The sequence below is a fragment of the Stegostoma tigrinum genome, chromosome 10, assembly GCF_030684315.1.
Source record: "Stegostoma tigrinum isolate sSteTig4 chromosome 10, sSteTig4.hap1, whole genome shotgun sequence".
In the NCBI taxonomy this organism is placed as follows: Eukaryota; Metazoa; Chordata; class Chondrichthyes; order Orectolobiformes; family Stegostomatidae; genus Stegostoma; species Stegostoma tigrinum.
In genome coordinates, this window is record NC_081363.1 from 40604040 (window position 1) to 40629767 (window position 25728).

The window sequence follows — 25728 nt, forward strand, 5'->3', positions numbered from 1 at the left end:
GCTGGACTACTGTGTGCAGTTTTGGTCTCCTAGTACTGGGGAGGATGCAGAGGAGATTCTCTCGGTTGATTCCAAAGTTGAGAGAGTTGGATTATGAGGACAGACTGAGTATACCGGGATTATAAGATTATGAAGGGAATAGATAAGGTGGAGGCAGGGATGTTGTTTCCACTGGCAGGTGAAATTAGGACTAGGGGGCATAGCCTCAGAATAAAGGGAAGCAAATGTAGGACTGAGGTCAGGAGGAACTTCTTCACCCAAAGGGTTGTGAATCTATGGAATTCACTGCCCAGTGAAGCGGTTGAAGCTACCTCGCTGAATGAATGTTTTTAAGGCAAGGCTAGATAAATTTTCGAACAGTAAAGGAATGAAGATATACGGTGTGCAGGCGGGTAAGTGGAGCTGAGTCTCAAAAAGATCAGCCATGATCTTATTGAATAGCGAGACAGGCTCAAGAGGCCAGATGGCCTTCTCTTGCTTCTAGTTTTTAAACTTCTGATATTCCCAGTCTGTCTGTTCTTTTTTCTCTATTCATTTGTGGGATGTGGACATCATTGACTGGCCAGCATTTCTTGTGCATCCCTAGTTGCTGGTGAGAAGGTAATGGTGAGCTGGCTTCTTGAACCACTGCAGTCCTCCTGCTGTGGGTTGACCCACAATGCTACTGGGGAGAGAATTCCAGGATTGTGACCCAGCAACAGTGAAGGAATGGCAATATATTTCCAAGTCAAGATAATGAGTGATTTGGAGGGGAATTTGGAGGTGGTGGTGTTCCCATATGTCTAATGCCCTTGTCCTTCTAGATGGAAGTGGTCGTAGGGTTGCAAGGTGTTGTCTGAGGATTCTTGGTGAATTTTTGCGGTGGATCTTGTAGATAGTACACACTGCTGCTACTGAGCGTCTGTGGTGCAGAGAGTGAATGTTTGTGGATATAGTGCCAATGAAGCAGCCTGTCTTGTCCTGGATGATGTCAAGCTTCTTCAGTGTTGTTAGGGCTGCCTTCATCCAGGCAAGTGGGGAATATTCCATCACACTCCTGACTTGTGCCTAGTAGATGGCAGACAGGCTTTGAGGGGTCAGGAGGTGAAGTTACTCGCCACAATATTCCTAGCTTCTGGCCTGCTGTTGTAGCCACTATGTTAATTTGGTGAGTCCAGTTGAATTTCTGGTCGGTGGTAACCCCCAGGATGTTGATAGTGGGGTATTCAGTGATGGCAACACCATTGAATGTCAAGGGACGGTGGTTAGATTGTTTCTTATTAATGATGGTCATAGCCTGGCATTTGTGTCACATGAATATCACTTGCCACTTGCCAGCCCAAGCCTGGATATTGCCCAGATCTTGTTGCTTGTGAACATGGACTGCTTCAGTATCTGAGGAGTCACAAGTGGTGCTGAGCATTGTACAATCATCGGTGAACATCCCCATTTCTGACCTTATGGAGGGAAAGTCATGGATGATGCACCTGAAGATGGTTGGGCCAAGGACACTAGCCTGAGATACTCTTGCAGAGGCAATTGACGGCCAACAAGCACAACTGTCTTCTTCTGTAACAGAGATGACTCCAACCAGTGGAGAGTTTGCCCCTGATACCATTGATTCCAGTTTTGCCAGGGCTCCTTGATGCCCCACTTGGTTGAATGCAGCCTTGACATCAAGAGCTGTTACTCTCACTTCACCTCTGGAATTCAGCTCTTTCATCCATGTTTGAATCAAGACCATAATGATGTCAGGAGCTAAGTGGCCCTGGCAGAACCCAAACTGGGCGTCACTGAGCAAGTTGTTTCTGAGCAGCTGCTGCTTGATGGCACTGTTAATGACACCTTCTATCACTTTACTGATGATTGAGAGTAGACTGATAGGGCGGTAGTTGGCCGGATTGGATTTGTCCTGCTTTTTGCGTACAGGACATACTTGGGCAATTTTCCACATTGTCAGGTAGATACCAGTTTTGTAGCTGTACTGGAACAGCTTTGCTAGGGGAGCGGCAAGTTCTGGAGCACAAATCTTCGGCACTATTGCCAAATCTTGTCAGGTCCCACTGCCTCTGCAGTATCCAGTGTTTCCAAACATTTCTTGATATCACACGGAGTGATTTGAATTGGATGAAGACTGGTATCTGTAGTGCTGGGGACCACCGGAGGAGGCCAAAATGGATCATTCACTTGGCACTTCTGGCTGAAGATTGCTGTGAATGCTTTAGCCTTATCTTTTGCACTGATATGCTGGGCACTTCAATCATTGAGGATGGGGATGTTTGTGGAGCCTCCTTCAGTGAGTTGTTCAATTGGCCACCACCACCTCTGACTGGATGTGGCAGGACTACAGAGCTTGGATCTGATTCATTGGTTGTGGGATTGTTTAGCTCTGCTTATCACTTGCTGCTTTTGCTGTTTGGCATGCAAGTAGCCCTGTTTGGTGGCTTTCCCAGGTTGATACCTCATCTTCAGGTATGCCTGGTGCTGCTCCTGGAATGCCCTCCTGCACTCTCCATTGAACCATGTTTGATCCCCTGATGGCTTGATGCTAATGGTTGAGTGGGGGATATGCTGGGCCATGAGGTTACAGATTGTGCTGGAGTGCAGTTCTGCTGTTGGTGATGGCCCATAGCACCTCGTGGATGCCCAGTCTTCAGTTGCTAGGTCTGTGTGAAGTCTGTCCTATTTAGTATGGCGATAGTGCCACACAACACGATGGAGGCTATTCTCAGTGTGAAGGTGGGACTTCGTCTCCACAAGGATCATGCAATGGTCACTTTTACCGATGCTGGCATAGACAGATGCAACTGCAGCTGGCAGATTAGTAAGGATGAGCTCAAGTATGTTTTTCCCTCTTGGTTCCCTCAAACCTGTCGCAGACCCAGTCTAGCTGCAATATCCTACCAGCTTGATCAGTAGTACTGTTGCTGAGTCACTGTTCGTGGAGAACATTGAAATCCCCTACCCAGAGTACGTTTTGTCTCCTTGCCATCCTCTGTGGTTCCTTTAAGTGTTGTTCAACATTGAGAAGCACTGATTCATCAGCTGAGGGAGGATGGTCTGTGGTCATCAGCAGATTTCTTTGCCCATGTTTAGCCTGAAGCCATGACACTTCATGGGGTCCGGACTCGATGTTGAGAACTCCTTGCGCAACACCACCGACTGTATACCACTGTCCTGCCACCTCTGGACCTGTCCTGCTGGTGGGGCAGGACATACCCAGGGGTGGAGATAGTGGTATCTCAGATGTTGTCTATAAGGTATGATTCTGTGAGTATGTCTGTGTCAGGCTGTTGCTTAGCTTTCCTGTGAGACAGCTGCCCCAATTTTGGCATGAATCCCCAGATGTTATTGAGGAGGAGCTTGCAGGGTTGACAGGCCTGGCTGTGCCGTTGTCTTTTCCGGGGCCTAGGTCAATGCCAGGTGATCTGTCCAGTTTCATTTCTTTGAGACTTTGTAGCAATTGGTACAACTGAATGGCTTGCTAGGCTGGTTTTAGAGGGTAGTTCAGAGTCAACCGCATTGCAGTGAGTCTGGAGTCACGTGTCGGCCAGACCAGGTGAGAGTGGCAGATTTCTTCCCCTGAAGGACATTAGTGAATCAGGTGGCTTTTTCTGACAATTGGCATTGATTTCATGGTGATCAGTAGATTCTTAATTCCAGACTCTCTCTTTGAATTCAAATTCCACCATCTGCCATGGTGGGAGTCGAAGCCCGGTCCCCGGAATATTAGTTAGGTTTCTGGGTTTCTGCCTACCCCTGTGGAAACTAAAATTACCCATGACAATTATAGTACCTTTCTTTCATGCTTTCAATATTTCCTGATTTTTACTTGGCGTCGTATGATTCCAAGCCTCAATCTATTATACTTATATCACTACTCACCACTGCATTGATGCCTGCTTTATTTAGTAACGCTACCCCACCTCTTTTTTAATTACCTATTTTTCTGGAATGTTGAATTAAGTAAGTTCCTACTCCTGATCATCCTGCATTCATGTCTCTGCAATTGCCATTAAGTCGTCTTTATTTCTATTTGTGCCATCAACTCTAAGAATCTTGTTACAAATGCTGCAGACATTCAGATAACAAACCTTAAGCTCTGGCTTTTCAAACCATTGTAACATTTTATTATTCACTTGTGGGACATGGGCGTCGCTGGCTCACCAGCCAACATTTGTTTTCTGTCCCTAGTTGCTATTGAGAAGATGGTGGAGAGCTGCCTTCGTAAACTGCTGCAGTCCACACGCTGTAGGTTGATCCTCAATGCTCTTAGGATTTTAACTTAGCAACACAGAAGGAACTACATTATATTCCAAGTCAGGATGGTGACTGGCTTGTGGGGTATCTTGCAGGTGGTATTACCATGTGTCTACTGCCCTTGTTCTCTGAGTTGGAATTAGAAGATTCTGGCTAAGGATCTTTGGTGAATTTCTGCAGTGTATCTTGTCGGTAGTACACACTGGTGCTTCTTGAGTGTCACTTGTGGAAGGAGTAAATGCTTTTCGGATGTGATCAAGTGGGATTCTTTGTCCGGAATGGAGTTACATGTCTTCAGTGTTGGAGTTGCACTTATCCAGGCAAGTGGACATCCTGACATGTGACGTTGGGGAGTCAGAAAATTGGTTACTTGCTGCAGTATTCCCAGCCTCTGATCTGCTGTTGTAGCCACTGAGTTTATGTGGCGAGTCCAGTTGAGCTTCTTGTCAATGGTAACCCCAAGGATATTGACAGTGGGGGGGAAATTTAATGACGATAATACCATTGAATGTCAAGGGACAAGTCTTTTATTATAGATAATCATTTCCTGGAATTTGTGTAGTGCATGGCGTGTAAGGGATGGAAATGGCTGGAAAGCCTGGAGCGGGTCTCTGGTGAGGGGATATGGAAAGGAAAGTTGGACTCCCAAGTTATGTTTTTACCTTAACTTAGTCTAAGTTAATGGAATAGTGACATGCATATACAAATGTACACACTTTTTACTCTATTTTTTATTGAATACATGTGACAATAAACGATTCCGTTCAATTCAAATGGTACTTGCTACTTGTTAGCTCAAGCTGAGATATTGCCCAAATTTTATTGCGTTTGAGCATGACTGTTTCAGAGTATTTCTGAGAAGCCGTGAATGATGCTGAATGTCCCCACTTATGTCAACCACCTTTATCGTTGATGGAAGGCCATTGATGAAGCAGCTGAAGATGGTTGGGCCTGGGATACTACCCTGAAGAACTCCTACAAAGATGCCCTGGAGCTGAGATGACTGGCCTCCAACAACTGTAACCATTTTCCTATGTACCAGATATGACTCTAACCAGCGGAGAATTTTCCGTGATATCCATTGATTTCAGTTTTTCTTGGTCGTCTTGATGCTTTGCTTGGTTGAAGCAACCTTGATGTCAAGGGGTGTCATTCTCACCTCTGGAATTCGGTGCTTTTGTCCCTGTATGCACCGAGGCTGTAATGAGGTCAGGAACTGAGTGATCCTGGCAGAATCCAAATCAGCATCACTGAGCAAGTACTGCTGGAAAACGCTGTTGATGACATCTTCCATCATGTTACTGATGATTGAGAGTAGAATAATGGGGCAGTGATTAGCTGAGTTGGATTTGTCCTGCTTTTGTGTACAGGAAATACCTGGTCAATTTATCACGTTTCGGACAGATGCCCCTGTTGCAGCATTACTGGAAGAGTTTGCCTAGGAAGCTGGCAAGTTTTGGAGCTTAGGTTGTTGGGACTATTGCCAGAATGTTGTCAAGTCCTGTAGACTTTACAGTATCTAGTGCCTCCAACTCTCATCACTGGCATCTGTGATGCTTGGGACCACTGAAGGAGCCCACATTGGATCATCCACTCAGCACTTCTTGCTGAGGATGCCTCAGCCTTGCCTTTACACTGAAGAGTTGGGTGCTTCTATCATCAAGGATGCAGATATTAGTGGAGCCTCCTCCATCAGTGTCCACTACCATTTACAACTGAGCGTGGTATGACTGCAGGGCTTAAATTTGATCTGTTCGTTGTGGGATCTCTTAGTTTTGTTTGTCACTTGCTGCTTAAGCTGTTTGGATGCAAGTAGTCCTATTTGGTACCTTCACCACGTTGTCACCTCATCTATTGGTGTGCCTAGCGATGGTCCTGTCATGCCCTCTGAGCCAGGGTTGGTCCCTGGTTTGATGGTACTGGTTGATTGTGGGATACGCTGGGTGATCAGACTGCAGGAGTACTGGAGTACAATTCTGCTGCTGTTAATGGTCCACACCACCTCCGTAGAGGCCCAGTTTTGAGTTGCCAGATCTGTTCGAAATCTGTCCCATTTAGCTGAAAGTGCCACACAGCACAATGGCGGGTATTCTTAATGTGAAGATGAGACTTTATCCCTACAAGAATGTGGCAGTGGTCACTCTTACAAATACTGTCATGGATAAATGTAACTGCAGCCGGCAAGTGTTGTTAAGGGTCAAGTATGTTCTTCTGTCTTGTTGGTCCCTCACCTCATGCCACAGACCAAGTCCAGCACTTATGTCCTTTAGGATCCAACCAGCCTGATCTGCAGTGCTGCTGCTGAGCTACTGTTGGTGGTGGACATGGTAATGTCCCACACAGTGTACAAATTGCACCCTTGCTACCTCAGCACTTCCTCCAAATGTTGTTCAACATGGAATTGTACAGATTCCTCAACTGATGGAGGACAGTACATGATAATCAGGAGGTTTCTTTGCCCATCTCTAACCTGAAACCCTGAGACTTTGTGGGGGTTGGAATCAATGTTGAGGACTTCCAGGACAATTTTGTCCTGACTGCACACCAGTGTGTCAGCACCTCTGCTGGGTCTGACCTGGTGAGACAGGACATATCCAGGGATAGTAATGGTGGGTGTCTGGAATGTTGTCTGTAAGATATGAATCCCTGAGTATGACTGTGTTTTGTGCTGGCCCCAGATATTAGTAAATAGGACTTTGGAGAATTGATATGGCTATTTCTGCCCTTGCCTAGGTCAATTCCAAATGGACTGTCCTATTTCAAACTTTGTCGAGACTTGGCTTTCTAGGCCATTTCAGAGGGCGGTTGAGAATGAACCACATTACTGTGGGTCTGGAGCTATATGTAGGCGAGGTGAGGATGACACTTTCACTTCCCTGAAGGACATTAGTGTGCCAGTTGGGTTTTTCCGACAATTGGCACCGGTTTCATGGTAGAGTCTTAATTCCAGATTTTGTTTTTAATTAATTATTGAATTAAAATTCCACCACTTGCCAAGGCCAGATTTGAGCTGATGTCCCCAGAACATTAGCTAAGTTTCTGGATTAATAGTCTAGCAATAATGCCACTAAGTCATCGTTTCCCCTACTTCTGGATCTGATTTGCTCTGCACATTTCAGCTTGTATTTTCTGTCCCTTCCGTTGCACTTTGATTATTGTTCACCCTCACTCTCTGCTCTCTTCCTTTCTTCTGATTTTTTTTAAACTTCCCGTCAATTGAACGCTTGTCCTGTTTTTTTTCTCTCCCCTTCCCTCCCCACCCTGACAGTTTGAAGCCCTGTCTTCAACTCTGAAGACTGAGGATGTTGTCTTAAGTTTTCACAATATTTCATTGTAGGAAATTCTTGCTCATACAGTAATAAATGTCAAGTGAATAATATAACAGATCAGAGACAATAGACTGGTTGTGGTGGTGTCAGTGTATGTATTTTTGGATAATATTGCTGAGGATAAGCACAGAGGTGAGAAAAAGGCCGCCAGGAAAACGTTGCTTGGAGATAGGCAATGGATGAGAAGCCATTGTGGGTTATTCTTTGACTATATCTGGATAGATTAGTATGGAATTGGGCTGGGTACGAGGAAGTGATCTGTTTCTGAGCTGTGATCAAAGTTAAATTATTCAGCAATTTCTATTGAAATGGAGGACACTGATTTTGTGGGTATCAAATCAATTTAAAGGGCAAAGTACCTCAAGATACTTGACACTCCATGTGTGACTATTTTCGTTTTAAAATGTTGATTTTGTTTTAACTTCAATCTCTTCAAACAGTCCAACAGTAACAACGACATTAAAGAACCTTGGCGCACTTTATAGACGTCAGGGCAAGTTTGAAGCAGCTGAAACACTGGAAGAAGCAGCTCTGAGATCCCGTAAACAAGTAAGTTTGAGGAATTGGCCAATGCCTTTCATGTTTATTGCATTGATGGCAGAATTAGTTTGGAGGGATGGTGGTGAAGATGTTGAGATTTTTGCAGCACATTGTTGTACATTTTTCTGCTAATAAAATACATAAAGCTAAATGTTAACTAATTTAAGACATACCAATATCAGCCTGACATTTGTAAATATCAAGATGGTGAACCGAATGCACAACAGTTTGAGATCAGAATAAAATGTATCTACTTATTCTTTATAACAATACAGTTTAAGAAGAAGGATATTGTTTGAATTCTCAAGTTCCATGTATCCTTTGTTTGTTTTTTACCGGTGAAAACAAACAAGGTTATGTTTCAAGTAAACACACTCTGAAATAAAGTTTATATTTTTATTTCAGTAGTATATGTTTGCATATTTGAACTATGGAAACTGTTCAAGTAAAATGAATGCCTTTGGTTCACAGGGTCTTGATAATATTCATAAACAAAGAGTAGCTGAAGTACTGAATGATCCTGAAAGCATAGAGAAAAGAAGAAGCCGTGAAAGTCTAAATGCTGACGTGGTGAAATATGAGAGTGGACCTGATGGCGGTGAAGAAGTGAGTATGGGCGTAGAATGGAATGGGGTAAGTACAGTACACAGTCCACAGATCTGCAGTTCCTAGTATCTTAGTAAAAAAGCTTACGTTTTCTTTGAAATTTACACCATCAGATTTTAGTAGTTAGATTGAAATATTAATATTTAGTTCTTATGATTAGGTAATGCAGGGTACATTCATAGAAACAATTGAATAAAGAACAGGGTTCTCATTTCGAAATGACTTTTGCAGATTAAAGGTAATCTACTATCTGCAAATAGACTTATGATTGCAATTTATTTTATTCCTAAGCAGTCTTTGCATAACATCATGAGCTACACACACGCTAACAGAGGAAATGAAATGTCAGAATATGGATTTTGTTTGAAGTTTGTTTTAGTTTAAACTATTGGAGTTGAACTTAACTTCACCTCAGTGATTTTTTGCATCAAGATCTTTAACATTAAAGGTCTCTGCCTGTAAAATCAATTTGTTAAGATCTGCAAATTGAATCAATGTTAATCACCAATTTAAATCATGTTTCATTTATACACCAAGACAGAAATTTCCTGATATATAAAAACCAGACGAACTGCGGATGCTGTAAATCAGGAACAAACAGAAGTTGCTGGAAAAGCTGAATACGTCTGGCAGCATCTGGTGAAGGGAAAAAAAAATCAGCCAATATTTTGGGTCCATTCTGCGGACGGGTCACTGAACTCAAAACATTAACTCTGATTTTTTTCTTCCCAAATGCTTCCAGATCTGAGCTTTTTCAGCAACTTCTGCTTTTATTTCCTGAAATATTTCTGTTATAGAAGGTTTTAAGATTAGATTTATTTAATTAATTTACTAATTCATTTTTGATCTACCCTTTATATTTTGGTATACCAATGCAAAAATAGGATAGATTAACTTGAGTAATGAATTACTATGCATCTCTCTAAATTGAAAGTTCTGAGGTGCCATCTTTGATCCAATGGCCTGCAGAATACACTGGAGAAGTCTTCTGTAACAAAGTTCTGGAATCATCTTTTTAGCTAAGTACAGAGCAGATTTGATCTGATTTGATTGCCACGTGTACTTGAGTACAAAAATTACAGGAGTACAGTGAAAAATTGTGTAATGATTCCAGACAAGGTGCTGTGTTAGGTACAAATACCTAGGTACAGAATCTTAAGAACAAGGAGGAAAGAAAGAACACAGGTTGGCAAGCACAAGCGCTGTCATGGTTGACGACTCTCTTGGCTGATCTTTTAGAGAACAAATGTGTTTAAGAAATGGGGAGAAAAATACTTAATGAACTTTGAAAATCTTCATTCCCTTAAAATTGAGGTGTAACATGAGAAATTGGCATCTGCATATCCAATTTGTTTTAACAATGCATTGTTGCTGTAAGTACTCCTGTGCTTGTATGGTAATAATGTAAAAATGCCACAAAATTCTAAGCATTATCGAATGATTTATAGCTGGAAATTAATGATAATGAAAGCTCGTTTTTTTGCTTGAAAAACATTTTGAAGTAATACTATGTTTATAAGCTCTTTAGTAATACGGTATGCATAAATGCTGTTTTGGTTTTTCTGCTCACAGTTGTCTGTAATCTTATGATTGAGAAAGGAATCACCTTTGACTAGGATTACATATTTTAAAGGAATATAAAATTGAAATGCCAAGAGGTGGTATGCATCATAAAAGTTCTGGTAGCTAGGATTTCTGTTTATTTTTCATTTTTAAACTAGAAAATGTTTAACACTTTTCATCACATTACCTGCCACATGACAATAAAAGGATGTCATATTGTGTTTCATAAAATTGAGCTTCCAACTTACTGTTGCTAGTTACAGCCTGTAATATTCCTTGCATGATAAAATTCACGTGCAATTTTGTTTTTAGAAAAGAATAAACTAAATGTGGCGAATGCACTTGAAATTATAAATTGAGTTTACTTTGCAGAATTGGGAAATATTTCAATCAGCCAATTTCATTATCAGCTCTTGCAGTTTGCATCTGCTTTTGATAGGTTTGCATCTGAGCCTGTGATGGTTAGAATAATACTGTTTCCTAGAAATCTTGTTTCATTGAAAACCAGTTAGAAATGTATTTTGGCTAATCAGAGTCTTTCTTTCTTTGCAATTCCATGAAGATGTCCAGGAACTAGAGGTTTATCTTTTATAAATTATGTAGTTTATGTTGGTACTGTGTACTGTACATCTCTCTATTACTCTTGTATTCCGCATGCTCACATTTTCAGATGTATCATCGATCTAATCTTTTTGTGTTAATACAAGGTCTGCAAGTAATATTTTGCATGCACGCTTCTGTTTTTTAAAGTGTACGTAATTGCTAACACTATTTCTGGGTCATTTCTTTGCTAACAATTTGGTTGTTAAAAAAAATTTTGGCATAAGATTGATTGTTTTAATCCACCAAGTATAAAATTATCTCATTGACTAATGCTGTTCATAACTTCTGAAGGGTTAATTCATTTTCACCTCTGTCTCCAGACTTTTGTTTTAAAATTTGTTGGTTTCATTTAGGATTTAAATGCCAGAAAAGTCTACATTGAGCCTTAAGCTTGGCTGTGTCAATATCTGAATTACACAATTTAATTTTTGTGCTATTTTGCTATTTTCTTTAAAAGTTTATCCAGAAAAATTGGCAAAATTATTTTAAAAATGCTTGTACAGTCACGTTCTCTTTGAACATATTCAGAGTTAATTTGTGCATTTTTAAAGTTTTTATTCTGATTATTTGCATTTACTTTAAATCTGATTTACAGTCTAATTGGTAAATTTTCATTTGCTCATTTAATATTGATTTGTGCTGACATTCACAACATGTAGGAAAAAGAATAAACTGTTAACGTTCAACATATTTAATTTATTACGGTGAAATGATAAATTACGATGAAGTTGAATGAAAAATCTCATTGTATAGAAACGTTTAGAGGAAACACAGCCAGAAAGAGGTTTACAGTGTTTTTCTGTGAAAAATCATTTTTATACAATGATATTAAAATATAATCCTAATGTTTTACGTTGACTGTCACACAAAGACAGCATTGTACAAGATTTAAGATCATCTGCTCTGCCTCACTTTTGTTCTCACGTGTATACTTCCCTTCATACCTCAAGTGCTCAAGTATGAATTTTAATGCTTATTAAATCAAAATTATGTCAATCAATTTTAATTTCTGCATAGAAAATTTGATGATATGGCACTTAACAGGAGTTGACACCAGTACAACCAAGGTTGGAAGAGTGTACCCTCCATGTCTGTTCTCACTGCTCCACTGGTCACATATTTAAAGCGTTTCTAATATGATCAATTGTACACTTTGTATAGTAGTAGATTCAGAATAAAAAGATCCATCAATCAGATTTCTTTTAATAAATAACAAAATTATTGATTTATTATGAAAACAAGACTTAGTTGACAAGATGCAAAGTTGATTAACACAGTTTGAAATGTGAATGTATAAGTATTTATCTTCTAGATAAGCACACTCGCAGGCACACACTCACGTCACATAAAGAAAGAATAAATAAACCTTTTCTGCAGAGATTACTTTAGGAGCAAAGCATTTAGTACAAACATTTACTTCTCAGAATAAAAGTATAAATTTATTCACTTTGGATAGAAGAACCATTTCTTGGATGGTAGGAAATGTGTGGATGTACAGAGGGCTGTGCATGTTTATGTCAATAAGTCATTGAAGGCTAATGTGTAGACAGTTAGGATGACTAATGGTATGTTGGCCTTTATTGCAAGAGGATTCAAGTACCTGAGTGGTGAAGCCTTGCTTCAATTGTACAGAATCTTGGTTAGACCATTTATGGTGTACTATGTGCTGCATTTGTCCCCTTCGGAAAGATATTGTCACCACAGGGGAGGGTAATAAAGGTTCACCAGGGTTGTTCCAAGGATGGCAATTCTGTCCTATGAAGAGAGAATGGAAAAGGTGGGCCTGTGTTCTGTAGAGTTTCTAAGATCGAGAGGTGATCTCATTGAAACTTAGAAAATATTTAAAGGAATAGATAGTTTTGATGCAAGTAAGATATTTCCATTGTTTGGTGGAGTATAGAACAGGTTAGATAACTTCAGAATATGAGGAAGGCTACTTTTGGACTAAAATGAATAGAATTACTTCTATGCAGAGAATTGTGATCTTTGGAATTCTTTACCCTACAGGGCAGTGGAAGCTCGGTCACTGAGTATGTTTAAAGTTGAGATTCATGTATTTTTAAATATACATATAGTAAAGGGATACAGCGAAAATGTGGGAGAGAAAAGCATTAAAGTGGATGACCAGCCGTGATCCTATTGAGTAGTAAGCATATGAAACTCTTTGTGACAGAAAGCAATGAGGCCAAATCATTGAGGATTTTCAGAAAGAAGTTAAATAGTCCTTGGGCTAAAGGCATCAAAGGGTACGGAGAGAAGCAGAGAACAGGGTACTGAGTTGAAAGATAGCCATGACCATATTGAATGATGGGTCAGGCTCAAGAGGCGAATGGCCTCTTGCTCCTATTTCCCAATTCTATTTGATTTCTTTTTAAATGGAAGAGCATGGGCTGACTGGACAATACCTGCTTGTTCCCAAGATGCGTACAGAGAAGAAAAGCAAAATGAATGTTGTCAGCGATGCGACTCAGCTTCTCCAGTCTATCCATAAAATTTCTTAAAAACTAGTTGAGATTTGTTTGAAGTGTTCAAATGTTAAGGGGTCTGGACAGAGTAGATGGGAAGCAACTTTTTCCAAATTGATTGACTGACTGACTGAGTAAGATCCAGAGGATGTAAAATTAAGGTGATTGCTGAAAAAATGCAACTTGAAATATTTTTATCTGCTTGGTGATTTCGATCTGCAAACAACTGCCTGAAAAAGTGGTGGAAGCAAACTCAGTCACTGCTATCGAAAGGATATTGAATAATTATTTGAAGAAAAAAATGCGATGATTTAGTTAACAGATAAGGGGGTGGAACTCGATAAATTGCTCTTTCAGAGTCAGCAAACGCAGTGGACTGCCTACCTTCTGTACTGTAACCATTAAATGATATTCTGAAAATCCATGCAGCTTGATTTAATGATTAAATATTTAAGTTTCACTAATTTAGGATATTAAAAACAGTGTGTATTGGCTTTTGTGCTGTCAGTTTTTAACATCAACCCAGATTCCAGTGTTGAAGAGATAGTAGGAACTGCAGATGCTGGAGAATCTGAGATAACAAGGTGTAGAGCTGGATGAACACAGCAGGCCAAGCAGCATCTGAGGAGCAGGAAGGCTGACGTTTCAAGCCTAGACCCTTCAGAAAATTTTCTGAAGGGTCTAGGCCTGACACGTCAGCTTTCCTGCTCCTCTGATGCTGCTTGGCCTGCTGTGTTCATCCAGCTCTACACCTTGTTATTCCAGTATTTGAAGAGTTGTTTGGTTGTGTGCTTTTAAATATTGTGCATCATTATTGCTTTGAATATTTGAATTGTAGATATACTCGTACAAAGATTCTTTTTTCAAATAACTTAGTTTAATATCTTAAGAAACAAAAGCTTTTCTGCTATTGTAGCTAAATCTACCAATTTTGAATATTTTTAAACAGCATTGACTTGGAACTAATTTATGGTTTCTGTTTATTGTCGTCTTCCTTGGCCCCTATTGTTTTTCTTTAAGGCATTCTTTGATTATTCCTTGGCTATTCTTTGACTTTGGGTTTGGAAGATTGTCTTTTGCCAAGGTTTCTTTCTGTACGTTTGAGACATTTACTAGGAATTACGTGTTCTTTCTCTCAATTTATATACTTCCAAAAAATTCATGTCAGGAACTCCCACATGACATGGCGATGATTAGAAAATTGTCTCGAAAGGGAGAACCGACAGTGTACTAATTACCATATTGCATTTTCAGCAAAATAATGGAAATTTTAGTTACCTCCCACTCATTACACTGCTAGAGATTCTGCAATGGGATTCACATCCACTCCAACTCCACCCCACATTACATTCAGCAATCAGTGAAATCAGTTGATACGGCAAGAACTTCCCCTTTTTTGCTGTGATTGCTGTTAGTGCAACTTTGAGTTTCTATGTCCAATCAGGTGTAACTGTTTTAAGTGGTATTGATTAATAACTATATTGCTGAAGAACATGTCTGGACCAAAAATCATTTTTGGAATGCTCTAGTTTTAAATTGAAAGCTTTGAAAACAATGTTCTCAGCTTGTTAATATTTCAGCTTCAATTGCCCTGTCATTGTGTGCCAATCTTAATTTTAATCCATGTAAAATTTTTAAAAAGGAATTGATTTTGGTGCTTTTCACTTCCAAATTTACTGCCAGAATTTTTAATATACTTGACAGCTTAATAACATTATCAGGTCTGTGCTGGGAATCTCCTTTAAATTGCTTTATGCCAACAGCTTAAAGTGCCCACCACAGAATACATGATCTCTTTGTTGTTACTAGTTGATTTTCACAATGATCAGTGCTGTGATTTCAACAGTTTACAGGCAATATAATTGATTTAGATAAAAGGACTAAATTTAGGTGACTAAATGCACTGATGTTGCAAATAGGAAAGTAGATTTTCAAGAAGAGGCACAGTCTGTAGAGGGATATGGATAGATAGTGAAAGGACAAAGGAAAAAGATGATATATAATACCCTTTTTGGCTGTAGAACAGCAGGATACAGTTTAAATGGGGAGAAATGCAGGTATTTATAGTACAAAGGGATTTGGCTGTCTCGATCTAATCATCGCAACAAGCTTGTGCGGTGCAGCAAGGGATTAGAAAAGCCAATGGGTTGTCGATAATTATTGCATGGGGAATAGATTGTGAAAGGAGGGAAGTGTTGCTGCAGCTGTGCAAGGCCTTGGCTAGACTGCATCTAAAGTATTGTGTACAGTTTTGGCCTCCTTGATTAAGGAATAAAACTATATTAGAAGCACTTTGGAGAAGTTGATCACTCAAGTGGTTTTCTTATGAGGAAAATTCAAGCACATTGTACGTTTATTATTGAAGTTTCAAAAGATCATTTCTCATTCTTTTGAATACAAGATCCTTAGTAGACTTGACGGGATATTGCTGAGAGAATGTTACCCCTTAGGGAGTGTCTGAATGGTGTGAACTTAGTATAAACATAGAGACTGAATAGCTTTTTCTTCCTATGAACACTCTTCCCCAGAGAACAGTGGAAGCTGGAACTTTGAATGTATTTAAGGCTCAGTTAGTTAGATTTTTGATGGGCAAAGAGTTATGGGAGCCGAAAGGAATATGGAGCTGAGATCAGCTATGACTTTATTGAAAGGTTGAGCATGCTCAAGGGACTAATTGCCGAATCCTAGTTGGGTTTATGTGAGATCAGCAACAAATGTGCTTGCTTCATTGCTTACCTGAAGCTTCTGACCATTCTGTTCTATTATCATTTGATAAACATTACTAAACATTGTTTGAAGATCTACTCAAATACATCCACATATCAGAGTATGTTTATGTATATATAACAGTATGTATACAATAATTGTTAAGTCAACAACTGTGACAGCTTTTTTTCCTGTGCCCCCTCTGCCCACTGTCTCTTCACCCACTTCCTCCCCTTCTGAGCCCTCCCTCCTTCCTCCTGTTCTTACTCCTCCTCTTGGCTCCCTTTCCCCTTCTCCACCCTCCCCCAACATCTCTCCACTCTGTCTCCCCCTCCCTGCCTCTCCTCTCTGATAGACAGGAAATCTCCATTGGTCCATCCACTATGTCCCTGGCAATAACAGTACCTCATACGTTACGCCCTATCTATCTGAGGCAAACAGTCCATTGGAAAAGTGCAGATCAGTTAGGGGAAAGAATGAAAATGTTTTGTCCAATTATTTTAGATCATCAAAACTAGTTGAGGAGACCACTTCGGCCTGGATCATTGCTATATAATACATGCAATTTGAGGCAGAGATTGCCTTAGATCAGAAACTGATCTACTCCTTACATGAAGGACTTCGGCAAATTGACTTTTCATGAGCTGGCAGCCAATTCCAAAGATCCAGTGCTGTATGTAAAATTAATCAGGTCTTGACATTTAGTATCAATCTGGCTATGCATGTCTTGATACTCCCTTATTATAGAAGCTACAGAAACTTTGACTATTCCTTTCATGACCTGATCAGCTTTGATCAAATCACTTGAGTCAGTGTTTCTTTAGCGTATAGAACATAGAACATTACAGCACAGTACAGGCCCTTCGGCCCTTGACGTTGTGCCGACCTGTCATACCGATCTCAAGCCGATCTAACCCGCACTATTCCATGTACGTCCATATGCTTATCCAATGATGACTTCAATGTACCTAAAGTTGGCGAACCTACTACCGTTGCAGGCAAAGCGTTCCATTCCCTTACTACTCTCTGAGTAAAGAAACTACCTCTGACATCTGTCCTATATCTTTCACCCCTCAATTTAAAGCTATATAGAGTGCCAGTTTCTTTTGCTATCCTGATAACTAAGATGCTTCACATTCAGAATGAATTTGTGACCTTTCTTAATAACCCTTTCTCCTGTGGATGTAGAATGTTTCACAACATTATTTTGGTACTATTTCACAGGACAGCAGAAAACAACTTTGGTAAATACCCTCACCAGTATTTATTTTTAAATGAACATCACTAAAATAGATTATCTGGTTATTATCACATCACTGTTTGAGGTATCTTGCTGCATTTTCTACTTTACAACAGTGACTACACTTCAAGAATAAATTAACTGCAGTGCTCCTTGTTAGAGCAGAAAAGTGCATATGAGTGCATGCTTTCCTGTTTTATTCCTCTATCACTTTTTTCCGTTTCAATTGCTATCCTTTCATGTCACCTCTGCTTGCTTTCTGAACCTCCTCTTGCTAGCTTTTGCCACCGGTCCTCCTGTCCACTTTTAAGGGCAGCATAATAACGCCAGTACATCCAACAGATGAGTTTAGTTACTCTCAGATTTAATCATGTGATGGAATAGTAAATGATGAGCAGCATGTTTTATCTTCATTTGACCTAGAAATACTGTTTGTGTAATTTCCTTAAACAATTGAAACTGTTGAAGCTTTTGCAACAGTTTTGACTTGCTTCTCCTCTTTTTTTTGTCTGCCAGGCATAGGTGCTCTTTGTGATACTAATATGTTCCCGGCATGAAGGGCATGCACCGTCTTGAGGCTTAACTTCTGTGCATTATTGCAATCTGTAACTTTGTCTACACTATACTTTGTTTATTGAGAACTGTTTCAGGGCTGTTGTAATTCTACGATAATTCTTGTAGTTTATTGTATACTTGTAGCCTTGACCTGTCTGTTGAAAACTGTATTCATTTCCACAGTTGACTGATTTTTGCATTAACAGAAATGCCCGCAGGTTATAAATCATAGGAGATTCACACTTTAAAATTAAAACACTTACTTAAAACTGAGGAGTTCTAATTTTATTACAGTCATATTAGTAAATTCAGGCTTAAGCGAGCATCATTTGAGCATTTTATGGCTTGGCATCTCTGTTATATAATTGCAAGGTAGATTTTCTAATGCTTCATCCTTAAAAGGACCGGTAATGGTTACTCTCAAATGGAGGAAAAAAATACTGCTTAAGTAGTACGGCATGATATACATCCAGAATCTGTTTTTAAAAAAGGCATGTTCTTTGTCTTCAGAAGATTAACTTAGTACCTATTTAAAGGTCTTTTAAGAATGTTGTTAAAATGTTTTTATTCTGGGTGGAATTCATGTTTAAAGTGGCGCATTAGTTAACTGATCTCTGCTGGTTTCTTGAGTGTCTAGTGGTATGTGTGATTGTCTTTGTTTCTAGCTCTTAATAAACTAGCTCAATGTCTCACTAATTTGTCTTTGACTCTGGTCTGCTTACTTCTTCAGTTTACCCTGCACATAGCATTCTAGAACTCCAGGATTTGCTAAATAAATCATTATAAATTTGACAGCTCAATCGTAAGACATTCTTCTTCCCTACAAAATAGGACATCCTAGCTTGGGTATAACTGTTAATCAATCTTAACCATTATTGACTAAGCACGCTTGTGTTTTATTGAAGTTTTCACTGAATAAAAGGTAGAAAAATTAAGTGTCAGGTATTTTTTTTTCTATCTCTATATTTCCTAACTAAAAAGAAGTAGATGTGTTGGGCTTCATAATATAATGAGCTTCATTCAGATGTGTGAAGGTTTTAACACATTTAAACACAGCTGAAAAGTTTTATTTTTCTACACCACTAAGATTTTTAAGGTTATAGTATATTAGTATTCACATTTTGACAGATGAATAACAATTTCATTCCACCGTTTAAAATATTAGGAGAGAAAATACAAGAAAGGATAAACTTCAAGATAATTTTAACTTTGTTGTATAAATCACACATGATTTCTAAGAAGGAAAATTTTACTTTTTTTTCCCTTGATGAACAACTTTTGGCCGCCTTTTAAAAGCAATATTAGCACATACTAAGTAGCACCTATAGCATGGAAACAGACCTTCAGTTGATCCCACCTTCTTTCATCTCACCGTATCAGCGTGTTCTCTACTCTACTCTCTATTCTACACTTGTTCATGTACTTAGCCAGCATCCCCTTAAATGCATCAGTGATTTTCAGCACAACTATTCCAGTTCATAAAAACAAAAATGTTGTGGATGTTGTAGATCTAAAACAAAAGCAGAAAGACCTGGACTTGAAACATTAACTTTGGTTTCTTTCTCCTTAGATTTTTCCATATCTGCTGAGTTTACCCGAATGTTTGTTTTTACTTATTGCATTGATTGGTTTCACATTTTAACCACTGAGTAAATACAGCTTTCTTAATTTCTTTATTGGCTTTGTTAGTGACAGCCTTATTTATACTGACTTCACACGTAATACCATCTTCTCTACATCTAATTTATCAAATCTGTCTATGATTAGGCTAGCTTTTTATGTTCTCTTTCTAGGGAAAAAGAGACCCAGCATGTTCAAATGGTTCTGACCTCTCAGTTCAGGATTTATCGTCCTTGTAAATCTCTCCACTTGCTGCAAAGCTTTTATATTTTGTAATTAGTAAATGAGAAGAGTGTATGGCACTCTTGATGTATTTGACATTCAAATAAGAGATGGGTAAAGCTGTAATAAACTTGAAAGAACTGTTCTTAGAAGCAGTGATGCATAAGTAAATGTCACACTGTAATCATGATAACATTTCATATCTTGAAAACAATAGAGAAAATCTTAGAATAGATTTGCATTTGGCATAGACCGTAAGGTTTAGGAGCAGAATTGAGTCATTCGGCCCATCGAGTCTGCTATGCTATTCAATCATGACTGACATGTTTCTCAACCCTATTCTCCAGCCTTGTCCCTGGACCCCTTAATCTCCTCACCATTCAAGACCTATCTATCTCTGCTTGAAAGATACTCACTGACTTGGCCACCGCATCCTTCTGCGGCAGTGAGTTCCAGATATTCACCACTCTCTGGCTGAATTCCTCCTCATCTCAGCTCTAAAAGGTCATCGCTTCACTCAGAGGCTGTTGCTTTCAGGCCCTAGTCTCCTATTAGTGGAAACATCGTCTTCATGTCCAATCTGCCAGGGCTTCTCTGTGTTCTGTAATTTTCAATGCGATCCCCCACATCTTCCTGAATTCCAAAGAGGACAGGGTCTACAACTGCTCCTCAATCTTCTCTTTTATAGATGTCTCCTGTAGAGACCTTGAATTTGGTGTCCAGGAGTTTCTATTAAGCAGCTAGGGTAAGTGGGGAGAGAGAAATTGCAGTGTAGAGGGGGCAACCCCAAGTATGTATTTCTTGATCATTAGAGTTTGCACCCACTGTGACACTGAATTAGTAGACAAACTATTGATCCGGGTTTTATTCTTAGTCTGCGTCAAATAAAGTAAACCCAAACTTGACCTACTCGAAGTACTTGGCCTTGATGCCCTGGTCTAGAGAGGTGAATAAAATCGGATTGCTGTTCATTGACCCCTTCAGGAAAAATAATTGGCTTGAACTCGCTCAGTATGATGTTCTACAAGCAAATAGTTCATCAACAGTTTTTCCCCAAGTTGATGCCTAATAAGTGGCCAGTCAGGTGAAGTTTCAGAGATCTTGGTGCGTATGGAACATCAGCAAAAGTAGGTATGTTTAAGAAGGGAGAAAGAAAGGAATTTAAAGGAACACATTATTTTGTAACTATACAATATTGACAGCATGAAAAGTCTAGAAAAGTAATTAAACTTTGCATCCGGATACTACTCAGTTTTAACTTTTCTTGAGATTTTACATGTTAAAGTGCACAGTAATTCAATTTAGCTACAATTTGAAATATGTAATGACAACCACTAATGTGTCATGTGAGCTTTACAGGTATTAACCTGCATTAGAAAGATAATTTAGTTGCTTTTTTGAGAAAATTTGACAAACTTGAATTTTGAGATTTTTTGATCAAAGTATTTTAACTTGGTTAATTATTTAATTTCAGGGATATTTAAAACCAATTAATATTATTTTTCATGGCTTATCGAAAAGGCAATAAGCTAAGTTATCAGAGTTTATATTCATTATGTCAAACATGTTGATTTAAAAAAATGATATTGATCCCTAATTAATGAGTGAATGATGTATGAACAATGCAGATTATATTAACCATTTTAATTTATTGATTAGCAATAGTTGATTAACCTGTAATTATCCCTGTTGAAAATTATTACAATACAGTTCATTATGCAGGTCAGATTTAGAATAAAGCATGCTGCATGTACTTCTTAAATAAGGCAGCATTCATGGAGTGAAGAATAGATATAGGTCCTCGAATCAGAATACACGAGATTCAGAATATCTGTTGTAGATAACTGATTTAATTCAATGATTAAGATCTTTGAATAGTTTTTTTTATTGGAAGATTTTATATGATGTAGTAATTTTACAAATCTTCATAGTTGAATTTCGGAGCGAAAAGATGTATTGGGCATGCAGTGAATTGTATGAAAATTGGTAGTCGGCTGGGCTCTTTTCTGTCTCATGAAAGGAACATGGAATGTATTATTAGCTTTATGAAGGAACACATGTTCTTGTTAAGGTTCATTGTTCAGTAGCATGGAGTCTTACTGCAAATGTTTTGCTGATCAAATTGATTTATTTCGTATTGTTTTGGATTACAGGATGGAACTGGATCGTTGAAGCGGAGTGGCTCCTTCAGCAAACTGCGTGCCTCCCTCAGACGTAGTAGTGAAAAACTAGTAAGAAAGCTGAAAGGTGGAAGTCCACGAGATAATGAACCAAAGAATTCTGGGTAATTATTAATCTAGCATATCTTGTTCTGCTTTTTGACTTTGGCATAGAGCTATGTCTATTGTATAAGTTGCAATGAAAATTTAATAATTGTACATTAAATGTGACAGTTGCGGTTCCATTATTAGTACGGAAAATGAAGATTTGCACTTAGGTAATGCCTTTCACTGTCCCAAAGCACCTTACAGCCAGCAATGTGTTTTTTTAAAATTGCAGCTAGTGTTGTTCAGTGAGAAATATAGTAATCATTGTGGAGATGAATCCTTCTCTTCACAGTGAGAGCACTCTTTTTTTGTTGCATAAAATTGCTACTAGGCTGAATGGAAGAGATTTAGAACAGATCTTCTAGCTGAAAACTTATCGTTCGTGCGATAGTGTTGACTATCATTTGTAGCAGAATTGTATTGCCTCATAATCTGTAACTGTGGGCCTAGCTTATCCCATTCTCTGCTATTACCATCAAGCCAGGGCATGACAAGATTAGTGTTGATTTAGAGAACCCATATAAGCACAGCATGCGTATGTATTAATTTCCTCAAGAGTTGCTGCATCATAATTGTTTGGGATCCCCCAACCAGTTTATAGGGTGGGATGAAATGAGGTGTCAGGAGATTCATCTGGTTCATAAACTCTGAAGCTGACCTATTGGACTGAGTTACCTGTTTTTATAAAGTTCTATATAATGCAGATTCATCTTACTCACCCGCCACACTGAGGCAGTTATTTGAATTTGGGACTAGCGTAAATGAGAGACCGTAGAGGAAAATAATTGAATTCGCATTTTTTTAAACTAACTTCCACGTTTTTAGTAGAAAGAATCCCTTTTGATTTGTTTGTTAATAACACTGATATGTGAAGCAACTCAGTTGCAAGGTAAATGCCAAAAGCATATTGTTGAAAACATGGCAATATTAATTTTGTTCAATAAAAGCAGCCATTAAAAATGACCAAACTAAACGTGAGGAACAAAAATGTTTTTTGAATAAAAACTTTTGCTTTATTGATTCCTCAAAGGAGGCTCCAAGAATGCAATAATACTGATATAGCTGTGATTAGATCTACCAAATTTGATATTTCTTCTGATTCCTGAAATGAGTTAAATAGTTTTTACTTTAAATGTGTTTCATAGTGGCAAATGACTGATCTGGTAATACTATTTCTTCCACTTCTTCTTCTGAAAATTTTTACTTCTCAACACAGCTTATACAATTTGAAAATTTGAAAACCAGCTGCTGAATTACCAAGGGCTGGAAGTTCAAGTTCTGAGATAATCAAAAGTGCCTTCCTCCAAATAATTTTTCCTTTCCTACTTTCTTAATAGCCCGGGTGCAGGTCAAGGATATTGGAAGCCCAATGGTGCATTATTGAATAGTCAAAAGTTCATGCATGAGCTTAGGCAGTATATATCAACAGACAGTAGCAAAATATCTGAAGATTGAGCCATGTCCTTTCCTTGCATGACATCCACACAGGCAGAGCTCAAATTTAAAAAAAAGTTAATGCAATGTGATCAAATCTATTATCCTGACTTTTGTACCTTTTGTCTCCCCAGCACTGGGGAAAGAAACATAATGGCTTCTTGTTTATTGCTAAACAAATTTTGCTAATAGTGTTATCTTTTAAATGTATTTTATCAAGTGTACTGATGTAATGTGAAATGAAAAGTGTGCAAAAAGTGTAAAATGAATGTGAAATTTGAATTTTGAACTGCTATTTTCATATGAGGAAACTTGCCTTAATTCGATTCCTGTCATAGCTAAATGATGCAGAAAGGTTTGTTTTGCCTGGGAATGGTAGTTTCTTACTTTTACATGTGTGTTAGCATGCTACTCATCAACAAAATTATTTAGTTATTAGAAATATGTTTGATTTATTTTCCTAAATTGAAGTGGAAAACAAATATTGGCTTGATTAGTGCAATCTTACTTCTAGAATACTTTGTTTAGCAGCTTTACAACAAGGCAATACAGTCTTACAAAAAGACTTGCTTTTAATTTATGGTCGCGCTTGGTTTTGCTTTAATTTTGCATGGTTTGTATTTGATGTTTGTTATATATACTCTTCCATGAGTTGACTTCCTGCCATTTTTTATAATATTAAATTGATTTTGTAAGCAAGTTCTCATTATAGTTTAGATCAGTATTTATGCAGGTATTCCTCCAACAGTACTTCATTCTGTCGTAGAATAACTTCAGCTATCCAAATACCTTATGAGGCATTCAGAAAAGAACCTTAAAATGAAGTGAGCACAACTAGATGGATACCCACTACTGAACTGAACAATTCTACATTTAACCTGACTGCCTTCTCCCTACCTTTAACTCATACTGGACCCAGAAAAATAATCTGGTATCTTTAACTCTGTAATGGTAACAGTTTTGTTTGTCACAATTTTTTTGCCGTTTGTGCTCTATATATTTTTGGATTAAAAAAAACTTGTATTGCTTTTATAGTAAGGATATCTTATATTTATTTTGTAAATTAGCATACTTATTGCTAAATTATTAGTGGAACTTCTTGCTAATTATAGAATTAGTTTTCTGAACAGAATGTATTACCATCACTTGAATTAAAATTTATTTGTGTATATATGTTTTAGCTGAAAAATGGTCGGCAACCAGTTAATAAAGTACCAAAAGTGACTGTTTATATCACTGATAACCACAGTACTCTTAAACCATGATAATAAAATGTGAGGCTGGATGAACACAGCAGGCCAAGCAGCATCTCAGGAGCACACCTGAGATGCTGCTTGGCCTGCTGTGTTCATCCAGCCTCACATTTTATTATCTTGGAATCTCCAGCATCTGCAGTTCCCATTATCTCTGATACTCTTAAACCATCTTCACTGTGAATGAAGTGAGCCATTTAAACGTGGAGAAGTGCCATACTAAGAGCAAGTTTATAGTGTAGTGTGACTGCAGCATCAGACCATATTTGTCACTCTTGAAGATGTTTGGTATTACCAAGCAGAATTGGTCATTACATTATAAATGATGCTGTTTTGTTACTCATATTGTCAAATTTATTTGGAACTTCTAATAATTCATGCTGTATCACCACCCTCCCCTGCTCCTTTGTGCTCTTGCCATGACCTTTTTGGTCCCCTATTGGTTTATTCTCACCTGGTAATTATTTCCATGTTGGAGCTGCTGCAGGTCATAGGGAGTGAGAGTTTTGTTGCATAATTTATTCAAAAGATGTCAAGTTGCTTGAATATAGGAGTGTAGCAAATGTCTCCATTAATATTCCTTATCTCTGCTTACGGTGATTTCAATTACATTACAATGTAATCCTAGTTAATAAATGTATTGCTAAATACAAGACTGTGATACATAGTTTTGTTGTTGGCTTAGTGAGTAAATGTATTAATTGAATGGTCAGTGAGATAGTAGTTGCGTAAAACATTAATGCAATATTCAACTTCCTGCATTCACACACTAGCCACTATTTATACACTTGCCTCTTGTACTTTCTCTTCACAAGGTTACTTTGAACTAATGACCAGAATTGGATGAAACTGGAATATTCTGTTTCTTTCCTGTGATTACTTAAACTCCTGACAACTTTTTAATAGTATTTTTAACTTTGCAAAGTCTAGAGAACAAAGCTTGTCCTTAATGACTGGCATTGTTGAAACTATGAAGAAAACTAAATAATTTCCTTTGCCTTTTAGGAACTTGGTCTGTCCTGTCTTAATTTCCTCCTGTCATAATATGACTCATCAAAGAATAATTACACCAATTATTTTATCTAA

The 25728-nt window shown here is 38.3% G+C and overlaps 1 protein-coding gene across 8 annotated transcripts in view; it reads left to right on the plus strand.

Annotated features, from left to right (window-relative positions):
- Positions 1-25728, plus strand: part of klc1a (kinesin light chain 1a) — a 103242-nt gene that overhangs the window by 60520 nt on the left and 16994 nt on the right. For 4 of the 8 annotated variants that reach the window (XM_048538371.2, XM_048538373.2, XM_048538376.2 and 1 more), the window contains 3 exons: positions 8009-8117; positions 8580-8741; positions 21842-21972. In XM_048538371.2, coding sequence (XP_048394328.1) covers positions 8009-8117; positions 8580-8741; positions 21842-21972 — 402 coding nt within the window. The other 4 variants (XM_048538375.2, XM_048538377.2, XM_048538374.2 and 1 more) reach the window with 4 other exon arrangements.